General features: G+C 46.8%; 1 protein-coding gene across 1 annotated transcript in view; it reads right to left on the reverse strand.

Annotated features, from left to right (window-relative positions):
* Positions 1-13,473, reverse strand: part of LOC130283129 (alpha-2-macroglobulin-like protein 1) — a 266,692-nt gene that overhangs the window by 192,568 nt on the left and 60,651 nt on the right. The window contains exons 6-7 of the mRNA XM_056532319.1: positions 6,473-6,557; positions 5,726-5,867 (exon numbers count right to left, since the gene is read on the reverse strand). Of these exons, the coding sequence (XP_056388294.1) occupies positions 5,726-5,867; positions 6,473-6,557 (227 nt within the window). The remainder of the gene's footprint in view (positions 1-5,725; positions 5,868-6,472; positions 6,558-13,473) is intronic.

Raw genomic sequence — 13,473 nt, forward strand, 5'->3', positions numbered from 1 at the left:
ACAGGGGTCTGAGTTGTGCCATAACCGCGCAATGAGGTGACGCCTATAGAGGGCAAAAAGCAACCATGCTAGGATAAATACAATTCCTGCAATAACACATCCTACACCCAGCATTAATCTTCACATACCCGAAGTAGACTATTCCTTGTGTGCTTAAAGAGTAGCCTCGACCAACTAGTGGCTACTAGAGGTGGTAACCGTACCTTGGAAACTGGTAGTTACGTCCATCTGTAAAGTAACGACCTGAGAATGATAACATTCCCTGCCAAATATACTAACTGAACTCTACCTATTACCACCCCTACTTGAGACATTACTTCAAATGGACACGAAAAGGCTAACTTCATGGCAGGTCTGACAAGCACCAATCCCCTGCTATTTAAGAGGCAAAACTAAATTGACAGGTAAATGACAAGAAATACCTATCTACCTAATAGACCGTGTGGGTCATGTCGCCTGACAAGGTTCACAAAGGCACCTTACCTAATTGAGACTGTAACAATAGACATACCTAACTAGCCAATGTACTGACCCAAATGGACTTGGGAGTGATGACCCGTTGCAGATGACAGCTCCCTGCGTGAGCAACGTACCTGCAGACATGACCAATGTTTAGGTGCACCATCATGCCTGTAGACCTGACAGGTCTTTGTGACACCATCGTGCCTGACAGCCAGACGCGGCCTGCACCACTGCCTTCTGACTTTTGAACCAATAAAACCAAAGTTTTTTTTTTCAGCTCTGAAGATGTGTCAGTACCATAACTAACCGTAACTCGACTGCTCTGAAGATGAGTCATGCGTTTGCTCTGAGGACGTGTCAGTAAAAATATGACTTTATAAATTTCAATGTAGAACTGCTCGGGAGAGAAGTTCGGAACTGAACAGTGAGTTGCTCCGAAGACGTGTCAGTAACAACATGGTCCTATTAATCGTTACTAGACTCCTCTGAAGACGAGTCAGTTGACAGTTGGAAAAACATGCATTGCCCTGAAGACGTGTCAGTAACAAGCCTGTAATTCTGTGAGTAAGTAGACTGCTCTGAAGACAAGTCAGTAGACAGCCAGGAGTTGTGTGTTTGCTCTGAGGACGTGTCAGTAACAACGACTATAATTTAATGAAAACCGCTCGGGAGAGAAGTTCAGGACTGACCAGTGAGTTGCTCTGAAGACGTGTCAGTAACAACATGGTCCTATTAATTGGTACTAGACTGCTCTGAAGACGAGTCAGTAGACAGTCAGATAACATGCATTGCTCTGAAGACGTGTCAGTAAAAAGCTTGTATTCTAACAGTAAAATAGACTGCTCTGAAGACAAGTCAGTAGTCAGCAGCTGTGGCACCTTGTTCTGAAGACGAGTCAGTAACAAGCGATCATGCCCTGAACCCCAGACCGCTCTGAAGACGAGTCAGTAGACAGTCGGACTGGTGACATCTTGCTCTGAGGACGTGTCAGTAACAGTATGTCCGGCCAGTGACCCCACCCCATTTTTATTTTTTTTGCAAGTGCTACCAAATTGTAGTGCGGAGTTCAGGCCACTAAAACTCTACACATTTAAGGAGAATAAACAATAACCCACTTACCGTAAATTCAAAGAACAGCAGGTGTGGGCACGCAGGAAACTGCCTAATCGCCTGAAGCGGACTGGAACTGAACACACGGAGCGAATACACGTGGAACACACTGGGGAGCGTAAGGACTCACTGCAGTGTAACACTGCACAACGCCACATACGCCCTGATTGCTGCCGGAGGGGGGTATTTATAGGAGACCACCCCCTCCCACAAATACAGCCCAAGGGCTTAACACGTGCAATATACATGACGTGAGCATGTCTATGGTATGAATACAACGAGTGTATATGTGGTATAAATGCTATGAGCGTATAGTGGTATGATACATTGAGCAGTATAATGCTATGAGTATACCTGCGGTATCAATGCTAAGAACGTATGTGCCTGATGTAGGCCATGTGTATATGCAGTATAAACATGTGTAGTATAACTGTCTAGCATATGTGCAGCATGAGTGCTGGGAATTAATATGTGGTATGACGCTATGTGGTATGATGCTATGAGCAGTATAATGCTGTAAACATGCTATGAGCGCATGGCCACAACCGCACGAAACAACATGACACTATGTGTGAGAACCGTATGAAACCTGCGTGTATGAATGCAGTGAACAACAAAACCATGACTGTGTGACCAATATAACTGCCATGAGCGTATGAACCATATGAACCCTGCGTGTATGAATGCAGTGAACATGTGAACAACTTAAGAACCGTGAGAATGTGACCACTATAACTGCCATAAGTGTATGAACTGTATGATTGCCATAGGCAGTATACTGCCGTAACCAGTATGAAATACCATTAACATATGAGCCGAATGACACTTTGAGCGTATGAACCAGTGATAAGTACGAGGTGTTTGATTGCCATGAACGTAACATGGTAGAAAGAACGTAAGACCGTGAACATGCCAAGAATATATGAACAGCATAAATGCCAAGTATGTGGACCGTGTATAACACCAGCGAGTGAAAGAATAACCATGAGGTGAACAGCATAAACGAGTTTGCACCGTATAAATGCTGTGAATATATAATCAGTGAGTATATGTACCGTATATAATGATATTAGCACATGAAACTATACATACTAAGCGCGTACGAGCAGTGTGCCACAAGCGTGTGAATTAACCATGAGAGTAAAGACGATAAGAAACTCATGGAGTTATCAAACCGTGAAGATGCTCTACTCGTGTGCCCCTTGTACCAGTAATGCGTGTATGCCCATTATAAACCAAGCGTATGAACCGTATGGATACCATGATCGTGTAAATAACGAGTATTACACTGTGTATACTATGATTTAATTAGATGTAGCCTATGTTATATCTCTACAGAGCATTGCACCCTACTGTATACCGTATGCTAAATTGAAACAAGACACTCTGCAGAGCATCGCACCACCACACACAGCACATGCTACCCTACAACGAGATCCTCAGCAGAGTATTGCACCACACCGAACACAGTACATGCCACCCTGTGTTGCAACAAGACCCTTCGCAGAGCACTGCACCACACTGCACATGCTAACTGTAACGACCCTCTGCAGAGCATTGCACTATACCCTATATAGTATGCTATATTGAAACCATCCCATCTGCAGAGCATTGCACTAACTGTATAAAGTTTGTTTGTAATGAGACCATCTGAGAATGTTGCACTATACTGTATATAGAATATATTATATTGTAACGTGACCATCTGCAGAGCATTGCACCATAGCTGTATATCATGTATACTATATTGTAACGAGACCATCTGCAGAGCATTGCACCATAGCTGTATATCATGTATACTATATTGTAACGAGACCATCTGCAGAGCATTGCACCATAACTATATATCATATATACTACACTGTAACGATACCATCCGCAGAGCATTGCACCATAACTATATATCATATATACTATATTGTAACGATTCCATCCGCAGAACATTGCACCATAACTGTATATCATGTATACTATATTGTAACGAGACCATCTGCAGAGCATTGCACCATAACTGTATACCATGTATACTATATTGTAACGAAACCATCTGCAGATCACTGCACTAACTATTATACAGTACATGTTATATTGTAACAGACCCTTGCAGAGCATTACACTGTACCATATACTGCAAGGGCACCATATACCCGGCAGAGCACCGCAGCACACAGCAAAAGTTATATTGAAACAACTCTTTGCAGAGCATTGCACCACACTGTATACAGCAAACGTTATATTGAAACAACCCTCCGCAGAGCATTGCACTATACTTTAGATTAACGATAGCAGACAAGCTGACAGGTCCACCTAACGAGCGGCCATGTAGAGAACTGGGCAGCTGCCGCAACCTGACCCAAGGGCATAGACAATTGTAGCTGTGCGGGTGGCGGGCGGTCCACATGTCGCCATGAGGCAGCTAGCGGGCTGCGCGAGATGCTGAGTTCGCGCCAACCCCAGCACCGATTTAACTCACCTACTTGCGGCTCCTTGACCCCACTACCGCTGCGGGCAGAGCCAGCCAGAACCATACCTGCCCTATATTACCTTATAATCAGAGTGAGACACAGCATCCCCAGATAAGACAGCCAGCGGAGCTGCCCGGAATGCCGCGCCTGCACCCCCCAATCCAGACTCATGATCAGCGAGGCCTCGGCACCATGAGCAGCAGCTCTGAAGATTTTTGCGGGAGATTCAAACACCAGACACAGGAAGCAGAGGCTTCCAGAAAAGACATGTGCTCTGCCCCTGTAGGAGAGGGGGGAATTATATACACACTCCCCCACCTGTTCCCAATAAGCCCCACCTGGAAATGCAGGGAGCGATAATTATTTCCGCCCCTTGCACAAATACAGCTCTGCGGGCTTTACACTTATTTGATCGAGCAGTGGCACGCTGGTTGGACACTTGCAGACACGCTTGGACTCTCGAGTGCCGACTCCCTTTCAATATCACATATATATATATATATATATATATATATATGTATTCTGTTTCCATGTAGAGAAATGCCGGGTGCTCGGTAAAAACGTCCAGAGGCCATAAGCAAAGCACAGGTTCATTGTAGACACAATGGCAAAAATGGTGACAAAATATTATCGAGGCATGCAGAGAGTAAGCTGACAGATGTCACACCTGTAATGGTTTTTGATCAGCACCCCTATGAAACAATTGCGGGGTGCTGATTGCTTACCATGGCAGCCAGATGTCTTCAAAATAGGTCCATGCCTGCCAAAGGGAGATCTGCTTGTACAGTCTGACTCAGGCTCTCTACTCTTACAGACAAAGGCACATGGGTCGCTGCTTCACAGATAGGTATGCTATTGTATGTATGAGGTAAGAGTATGTGAGATCTCTCTGCTCACAAGAGAGATCTCCTAGAGAGATGAAAATTAATATACATGAAGAGAACATAAACATAGAAGATGCAGCCCCGATGTCACAATGCACTTAGGGCTAGGGAAGTCTCCTAGTATACCAACCACTTAATTTACATATTAACAATTTCGGGCACAGCTGAGGAATGAAGCCACAGAATCAGAGTCACCCGCACAATAAGCCTGTACCAACAGGTTAGTAGGGGTGACTCTGATGTCACATTCCCTTTAATAAATAATAAAATATTCAACACAATAATACAACTATAGGCAGTGGATGCTGTAGGATATTTAGATTTCAAATGTTCATATTTACCTTAATGTGACTTAAAACAGTAAAAAATATATTAAAGTCAAGGGTACTCAGGGTACTCTGTACTTATCAGTTTCTGTATGCCATGAAGGAAGTTGTGTAGTTCTTTCCAGTCAGACTAGGGGCTCCCTGCTGACACCTCTTCCCCTCTTCAGGAACTGTCCAGAGTAGGAACAAATCCCTACAGCAAACCTCTCCTGCTCTGGAAACTTCCTGACACAGACAGAGGTGGCAGCAGAGAGCACCTTTGTTCGACTGGAAATAACTACGCAACCTCCTCCAGGGCATACAGCAGCTGATAAGTACAGGAAGTCTTGAGATTTTTTTTGATATGTTTGAAAAAAAAAATTCTACAGGATACCACTGTAATTTGTAATCATTTTTATGCAGACATGACATTAGTATGTGCGTATAGTAAAAACAAAATAACAGGATAAAATAGTTCATAGGGAAATCGTATCCTCACCTTTTCTCCTTTAATGTCTATACAATTCCTCATAACTGTTTCTTCTTCGTCAAAGGAAGAACTGCAGTGCAATCTATTCTCACATACTGTAACACACACCGAAAGATCAATGACGCCTTCTACTGGCTTTCCATAAATATAACTGAAAATAAAAGATATTAGTTACAGATGATGTCACTCTCGCACAGATTGTATAACTACTCTCCTCATGTTCAATCCAATTTAGAGATCTAGGCCCCATTAACTTATTGTACAGTGTTTTCCATCTATCACAGTAATAAGGCCCCACAGTGTATTAAAACCTGTGAATATTGGACACAAAAGGTCATAGGAAGGAGTACTGCAGCCCCTTTCTTCTCTTATTAAATGTGGTTAGAGAACACAAACTCCACCATACATAAATAGATGTGTGATCTACTGGTTGTGTTTTGTATACAGTATATACCATTTGTTGATAATCTGTAGTTTTCTTGGCGACCCATTTTTGTAGTCACATAGTCCACCATGACCTAGCGGCTATTTTCTTCCTGTTGTATCACAGTATTGTTTAGATTTACAGAATAGGTTCACAGCAATTCTTCATTGTGAGACAACTACACTAATCTTTTTTCTATTCACATCACATAGATCAGAACTGAGAAAATAATTTGACTATTTACTGTATAAAGAGCACCTCCATTCTGACCTTGTATATAAATTATCTGTTATATCTGTTATAAATGCTGATAACATTATTGGTCTTCTTACTTGCCACAAGCTTCAAGCTGAAAGGATTTATCTGTTGTGGATACTTCAGATGGAATATTGAGATTGAACTCAAACCTCTGTGACACTAAAGAGAACAGAAATGTCAGTCATTACAAACTCTAACAATCTGTCTTATATTCAATAGTCAATTTACAGCAAGAATTGGAAAAGATGCCAAAAACAAAGATGAATATTAGAACTAAGCAGAATAGCAGCTCCAGATTTGCAGTAGTGTCCTTAAAGGAGTTCTGTAGCCATAGACAACTTATCCCCCGTACAGGAGATTATGGGGGGTCCCAGCTTAGCGAATAAGTTGTGTGAGGCTACATTACTCCTTTAGCTTACAACAACATGATTTGGTGATACTCTACCATGAGACGTATGTACTGTGCTTGTCTACGTGTGGACACCAATGTCATTGTTATGTATATGAAGTCTGTTGAGTGTTTATATCATGATATTGGTTTCATGAGAAAATGAAATCCTAAATAAATTAGACATAAAGAAAGTGTGAACACCTCTGTTAGTGTCTCTTGGGTGATAGTCACAGTGGAAGGCATTATCTTTGAAGGCATTATCTTGTGATACATAGTAGTTAGCATTTCTTGTATTAATGAGGTTATTCACTTTGGACAGTGCTTAATTTTTAGAAATGTGAATTCAAATACGTAGATTGTCCTTCAGCTTTCCACCTTGGCCAAGAGGTGAGGATCCTGAACAGAGGACACCCTTCAGTACTTCAGAACTCTTTAATAGGGAATACAATCTCTAAAATGGACCAACTCTGTAAAGATGGGTTTACATTGCATTTACTCAATCCATCGTAGGTTTACATTGGCCTCCTGCCAAAAAAGTATACCAACATATACTGAAGTGTGGTAGGCCTCTGGGGTAGGGGTAATGTAGTCAGGGTGCTGCTTTAGTATATGAGGGGTTAAGGTTAACCCTATTGTTCGTGACGTCAGGCTGAGGGCTAGTATGCTGAGGTAATTCTCCGGCCTATCACCGCCCTTCCCAGTAACGATAGGTGTTTGAAAATAATGACTGAAGGTCCACAAGATAGTTGAACTTGAACTTGGATAAACTTTACTTAAAGACTTGCGGTACATCCAATGAACAGTAACAGTCTCATTCAAACAGTCTCCATACACTTCAGTGACTGACAGTTGTTGCAGACCTTGACTTGTGCTATGTCTCTGAATTTAGGGTTAATTGTGAAGATCCGTCTGGATTTAGGGGATAGATCAGGTCCGGTGATCTTGCAGAGTGCTTAGGGATTGATACACTCACGGTTTAGAAGAAATCAGCCGTCGCTGCAAGGCTCGGGCCTAAACTCACTGATGACAGCAGCGCAGATCCTTCCCTGTCAACAGCCCACGAGGAAAGAGAGGAGAAGAAGAGAGCTAACAATGGCCGCTGCTCCCTTATATGGGCAGGGGCCGGGCCGTTTTAATTGGTCCGAATATCTGTCACTCAGCGTTACAAGGAATGATGGGTGCAATACGTCATAGGGACCTCCAAAGGTCCTTAAGCAAAAACCATAGAGTTTATCTGATCATGTGACCCGCAGGTCCTGCTACGCTCCGTACAGGTAATTAACCAATTATATACATTTGTACATTTATACTTATATAAATCCTGAATAAACTGTTAGTTTAACTAATATCTAGATGAGAGGTGACAAGGGGCAGACTAGATAAGAAGGACCTCAACGTCCTAGGGACTCTGGCTATGGGGACCTCTATGCAGGTACCGTATAGGATGCGGTATTGGGACACCACAGTAGAGTACTGGCAATATTCAACAAGTGACTGCATTAAGGTCAATAAATTAAATGGGCCCATCGGCAGTATGCCACTTCAAACATCCTAAGGACTGAATAAATGCCATGTGCTGTGTAATATAATAAGAGGATGCTGGAGATGATGTAGGTGAGGATGTTAGAACACAGCAGTGTCCTGTATAGTTGTCCCTATACAGTGAAAACTATCAAAATGCTGGAAGCAGCAGACCTTCTCTTTTACTGTGTGTCCAAGCAATTGCCCATTGGTACTTGGTTCTAAACCTTGTCCCTATAATAATGTATCATTTCTGTTAAATCAAAGAAGCAACCTTCGTTAGTGTAAAACATCTTGACAGCTAAGATTTCCGTTGAGTTTTAGGCCTGTGCACTTTTCCTATATGGTGGTACAATCTCTGTATCGACCCATAGGCACTCAATGGGATCCAAATGGTACCATATTATCCTATAGAATTATTTTCCCATTATAGGGAATCTGCAGCATACAATGTACACTGCTCAAAAAAAATAAAGGGAATGCTAAGATAACACATCCTAGATCTGAATGAATGAACTAATCGTATGAAATACTTTCATCTTTACATAGTTGAATGTGCTGACAACAAAATCACACAATAATTAACAATGGAAATACAATTTATCAACCCATGGAGGTCTGGATATGGAGTCACACTCAAAATCAAAGTGGAAAACCACACTACAGGCTTATCCAACATTGATGTAATGTCCTTTAAACAAGTCAAAATGAGGCTCAGTAGTGTGTGTGGCCTCCACGTGCGCGTATGACCTCTCTACTGTTACGCCTAGCGCTCCGGGTCCCCGCTCCTCCCCGGAGCGCTCACGGCGTCTTTCTCCCTGCAGCTCCCCGGTCAGCGCTGACCGGGAGCGCTGCTCTGCCATGGCCGTTGGGGATGCGATTCGCACAGCGGGACGCGCCCGCTCGCGAATCGCATCCCAGGTCACTTACCCGTTCCCGTCTCCTGCAGTCATGTGCTGGCGCGCGCGGCTCCGCTCTCTAGGGCGCGCGCGCGCCAGCTCCCTGAGACTTAAAGGGCCAGTGCACCAATGATTGGTGCCTGGCCCAATTAGCTTAATTGGTTCCCACCTGTTCCCTGGCTATATCTAGTCTCCTCCCTTGCACTCCCTTGCCGGATCTTGTTGCCTTAGTGCCAGTGAAAGCGTTCCTTGTGTGTTCCTTGCCTGTGTTTCCAGACCTTCTGCCGTTGCCCCTGACTACGATCCTTGCTGCCTGCCCCGACCTTCTGCTACGTCCGACCTTGCTTCTGCCTACTCCCTTGTACCGCGCCTATCTTCAGCAGCCAGAGAGGTGAGCCGTTGCTAGTGGATACGACCTGGTCACTACCGCCGCAGCAAGACCATCCCGCTTTGCGGCGGGCTCTGGTGAAAACCAGTAGTGGCTTAGAACCGGTCCACTAGCACGGTCCACGCCAATCCCTCTCTGGCACAGAGGATCCACTACCTGCCAGCCGGCATCGTGACAGTAGATCCGGCCATGGATCCCGCTGAAGTTCCTCTGCCAGTTGTCGCCGACCTCCCTACATTGGTCGCCCGACAAGAGCACCAGCTGTCGTACTTGACCACCATGACACAGCAACTCCAGTCGCAGCTACAGCAGCTCCAGTCACAGCAACAGCAGCAACAGTCACAGCTACAGCAAGTTCAGTCTCAGCTACAGCAGCAACAACCATCTCCTCCGCCAGCTCCTGCACCCCTTCCGCAGCGACTGGCCACTCCTAGCCTCCGCCTGTCTTTGCCAGACAAATTTAATGGGGACTCTAAGTTTTGCCGTGGCTTCCTTTCGCAATGTTCTCTGCACTTGGAGATGATGTCGGACCTGTTTCCTACTGAAAGGTCTAAGGTGGCTTTCGTAGTCAGCCTTCTGTCTGGAAAAGCCCTGTCATGGGCCACACCGCTCTGGGACCGCAATGACCCCGTCACTGCCTCTGTTCACTCCTTCTTCTCGGAAATTCGAAGTGTCTTTGAGGAACCTGCCCGAGCCTCTTCTGCTGAGACTGCCCTGCTGAACCTGGTCCAGGGTAATTCCTCCGTTGGCGAGTACGCCATACAATTCCGTACTCTTGCTTCTGAACTATCCTGGAATAATGAGGCTCTCTGCGCGACCTTTAAAAAAGGCCTATCCAGCAACATTAAAGATGTTCTGGCCGCACGAGAGACTCCTGCTAGCCTGCATGAACTCATTCATCTAGCCACTCGCATTGACATGCGTTTTTCTGAGAGGCATCAAGAGCTCCGCCAGGAAAAAGACTTAGATCTCTGGCCACCTCTCCCACAGTCTCCACTGCAATCTGCGCCCAGGCCTCCCGCCGAGGAGGCCATGCAAGTGGATCGGTCTCGCCTGACCCTGGAAGAGAGGAATCGCCGTAAGGAAGAGAATCTTTGTCTGTACTGTGCCAGTACTGAACATTTTCTGGTGGATTGCCCAATCCGTCCTCCACGTCTGGGAAACGCACGCTCGCACTCAGCTCTCGTGGGTGTGGCGTCTCTTGATGCCAAGTCGGCTTCTCCACGTCTCACGGTACCTGTTCGGATTTCCACTTCAGCCAGCTCTCCCCTCTCAGCCGTGGCCTGCCTGGACTCTGGAGCTTCTGGGAATTTTATTCGGGACTCCTTTGTGAATAAATTCCATATTCCGGTGACCCGTCTTGTCAAGCCATTCCGCATTTCCGCGGTCAACGGAGCCAGGTTGGACTGTACCATACGTTTCCGCACGGAGCCCCTTCTTATGAGCATCGGATCTCATCACGAGAGGATTGAACTTTTGGTCCTCCCCAATTGCACCTCGGAGATTCTCCTTGGACTTCCCTGGCTTCAACTTCATTCCCCAACCCTGGATTGGTCCACTGGGGAGATCAAGAGTTGGGGGTCCTCTTGTTCCAAGAACTGTCTAAAACCGGTTCCCAGTAACCCTTGCCGTAACTCTGTGGTTCCTCCTGTATCCGGTCCCCCTAAGGTCATTAAGGACACTGCCTGCCACAGGAAATGCCCTTCCCCCCCTCCCAGTTCCATCAGGCAAGCTTCAGTGTCCCCTCATGGCCCTCGTCCTGGTGTCACACTGCCCCGTGCCAGGTCTCGCCCTCTGCCCTCTCTCCCCATTCCTACTCCTGCGGTTCTGCCTGCCGTTGAGGAATCCCTCCATCCTTTCCCGGTGTCCTCATCCCAGGGGAGGCAGTTACCCGATAAAGAGAAGGGGAGACCTAAGGGGGGGGGTACTGTTACGCCTAGCGCTCCGGGTCCCCGCTCCTCCCCGGAGCGCTCACGGCGTCTTTCTCCCTGCAGCTCCCCGGTCAGCGCTGACCGGGAGCGCTGCTCTGCCATGGCCGTTGGGGATGCGATTCGCACAGCGGGACGCGCCCGCTCGCGAATCGCATCCCAGGTCACTTACCCGTTCCCGTCTCCTGCAGTCATGTGCTGGCGCGCGCGGCTCCGCTCTCTAGGGCGCGCGCGCGCCAGCTCCCTGAGACTTAAAGGGCCAGTGCACCAATGATTGGTGCCTGGCCCAATTAGCTTAATTGGTTCCCACCTGTTCCCTGGCTATATCTAGTCTCCTCCCTTGCACTCCCTTGCCGGATCTTGTTGCCTTAGTGCCAGTGAAAGCGTTCCTTGTGTGTTCCTTGCCTGTGTTTCCAGACCTTCTGCCGTTGCCCCTGACTACGATCCTTGCTGCCTGCCCCGACCTTCTGCTACGTCCGACCTTGCTTCTGCCTACTCCCTTGTACCGCGCCTATCTTCAGCAGCCAGAGAGGTGAGCCGTTGCTAGTGGATACGACCTGGTCACTACCGCCGCAGCAAGACCATCCCGCTTTGCGGCGGGCTCTGGTGAAAACCAGTAGTGGCTTAGAACCGGTCCACTAGCACGGTCCACGCCAATCCCTCTCTGGCACAGAGGATCCACTACCTGCCAGCCGGCATCGTGACATCTATAATGCCTGGGCATGCTCCTGATGAGGTTGGCATCCACCAACTCTTGGACAGTCTGTGGTGCAACGTGGCGTTGGTGGATGGAGTGAGACATGATGTCCCAGATGTGCTCAATAGGATTCAGGTCTGGGAAACGGGCGGGCCAGTCCATAGCATCAATGCCTTCCTCTTGCAGGAACTGCTGACACACTCCAGCCACATGAGGTCTAGCATTGTCTTGCATTAGGAGGAACCCAGGGCCAACAGCACCAGCATATGGTCTCACAAGGGGTCTGAGGATCTCATCTCGGTACCTAATGGCAGTCAGCCTACCTCTGGCAAGCACATGAAGGGCTGTGCGGCCCCCCAAAGAAATTCCACCCTACACCATTACTGACCCACCGCCAAACTGGTCATGCTGGAGGATGTTGCAGGCAGCAGAACGTTTTCCACGGTGTCTCCAGACTCTGTCACGTCTGTCACATGTGCTCAGTGTGAACCTGCTTTCTTCTGTGAAGAGCACAGGGCGCCAGTGGCAAATTTGCCAATCTTGGTGTTCTCTGGCAAATGCCAAATGTCCTGCACGGTGTTGGGATGAAACCCCCACCTGTGGACGTCGGGCCCTCATACCACCCTCATGGAGTCTGTTTCTGACTGTTTGAGTAGACACATGCACATTTGTGGCCTGCTGGAGGTCATTTTGCAGGGCTTTGGCAGTGCTCCTCCTGCTCCTCCTTGCACAAAGGCGGAGGTAGCGATCCTGCTGCTGGGTTATTGCCCTCCTACCTCCTCCACGTCTCCTGATGTACTGGCCTGTCTCCTGGTAGGGCCTCCATGCTCTAGACACTACATTGACAGACACAGCAAACCTTCTTGCCACAGCTCGCATTGATGTGCCATCCTGGATGAGCTGCACTACCTGAGCCACTTGTGTGGGTTGTAGACTCCGTCTCATGTTACCACTAGAGTGAAAGCACTGCCAGCATTCAAAAGTGACCAAAACATCAGCCAGGAAGCATAGGAACTGAGAAGTGGTCTGTAGTCACCACCTGCAGAACCACTCCTTTATTGGGGGGTGTCTTTCTAATTGCCTATCATTTCCACCTGTTGTCTGTTCCATTTGCACAACAGCATGTGAAGTTGATTGTCAATCAGTGTTGCTTCCTGAGTGGACAGTGTGATTTCACTGAAGTGTAATTGACTTGGAGTTATATTGTGTTGTTTAAAAAGTGTTCCCTTTAGTTTTCTTTTTTTTTTTTTT

Source organism: Hyla sarda, chromosome 7 (assembly GCF_029499605.1).
Source record: "Hyla sarda isolate aHylSar1 chromosome 7, aHylSar1.hap1, whole genome shotgun sequence".
Lineage (NCBI taxonomy): Eukaryota > Metazoa > Chordata > Amphibia > Anura > Hylidae > Hyla > Hyla sarda.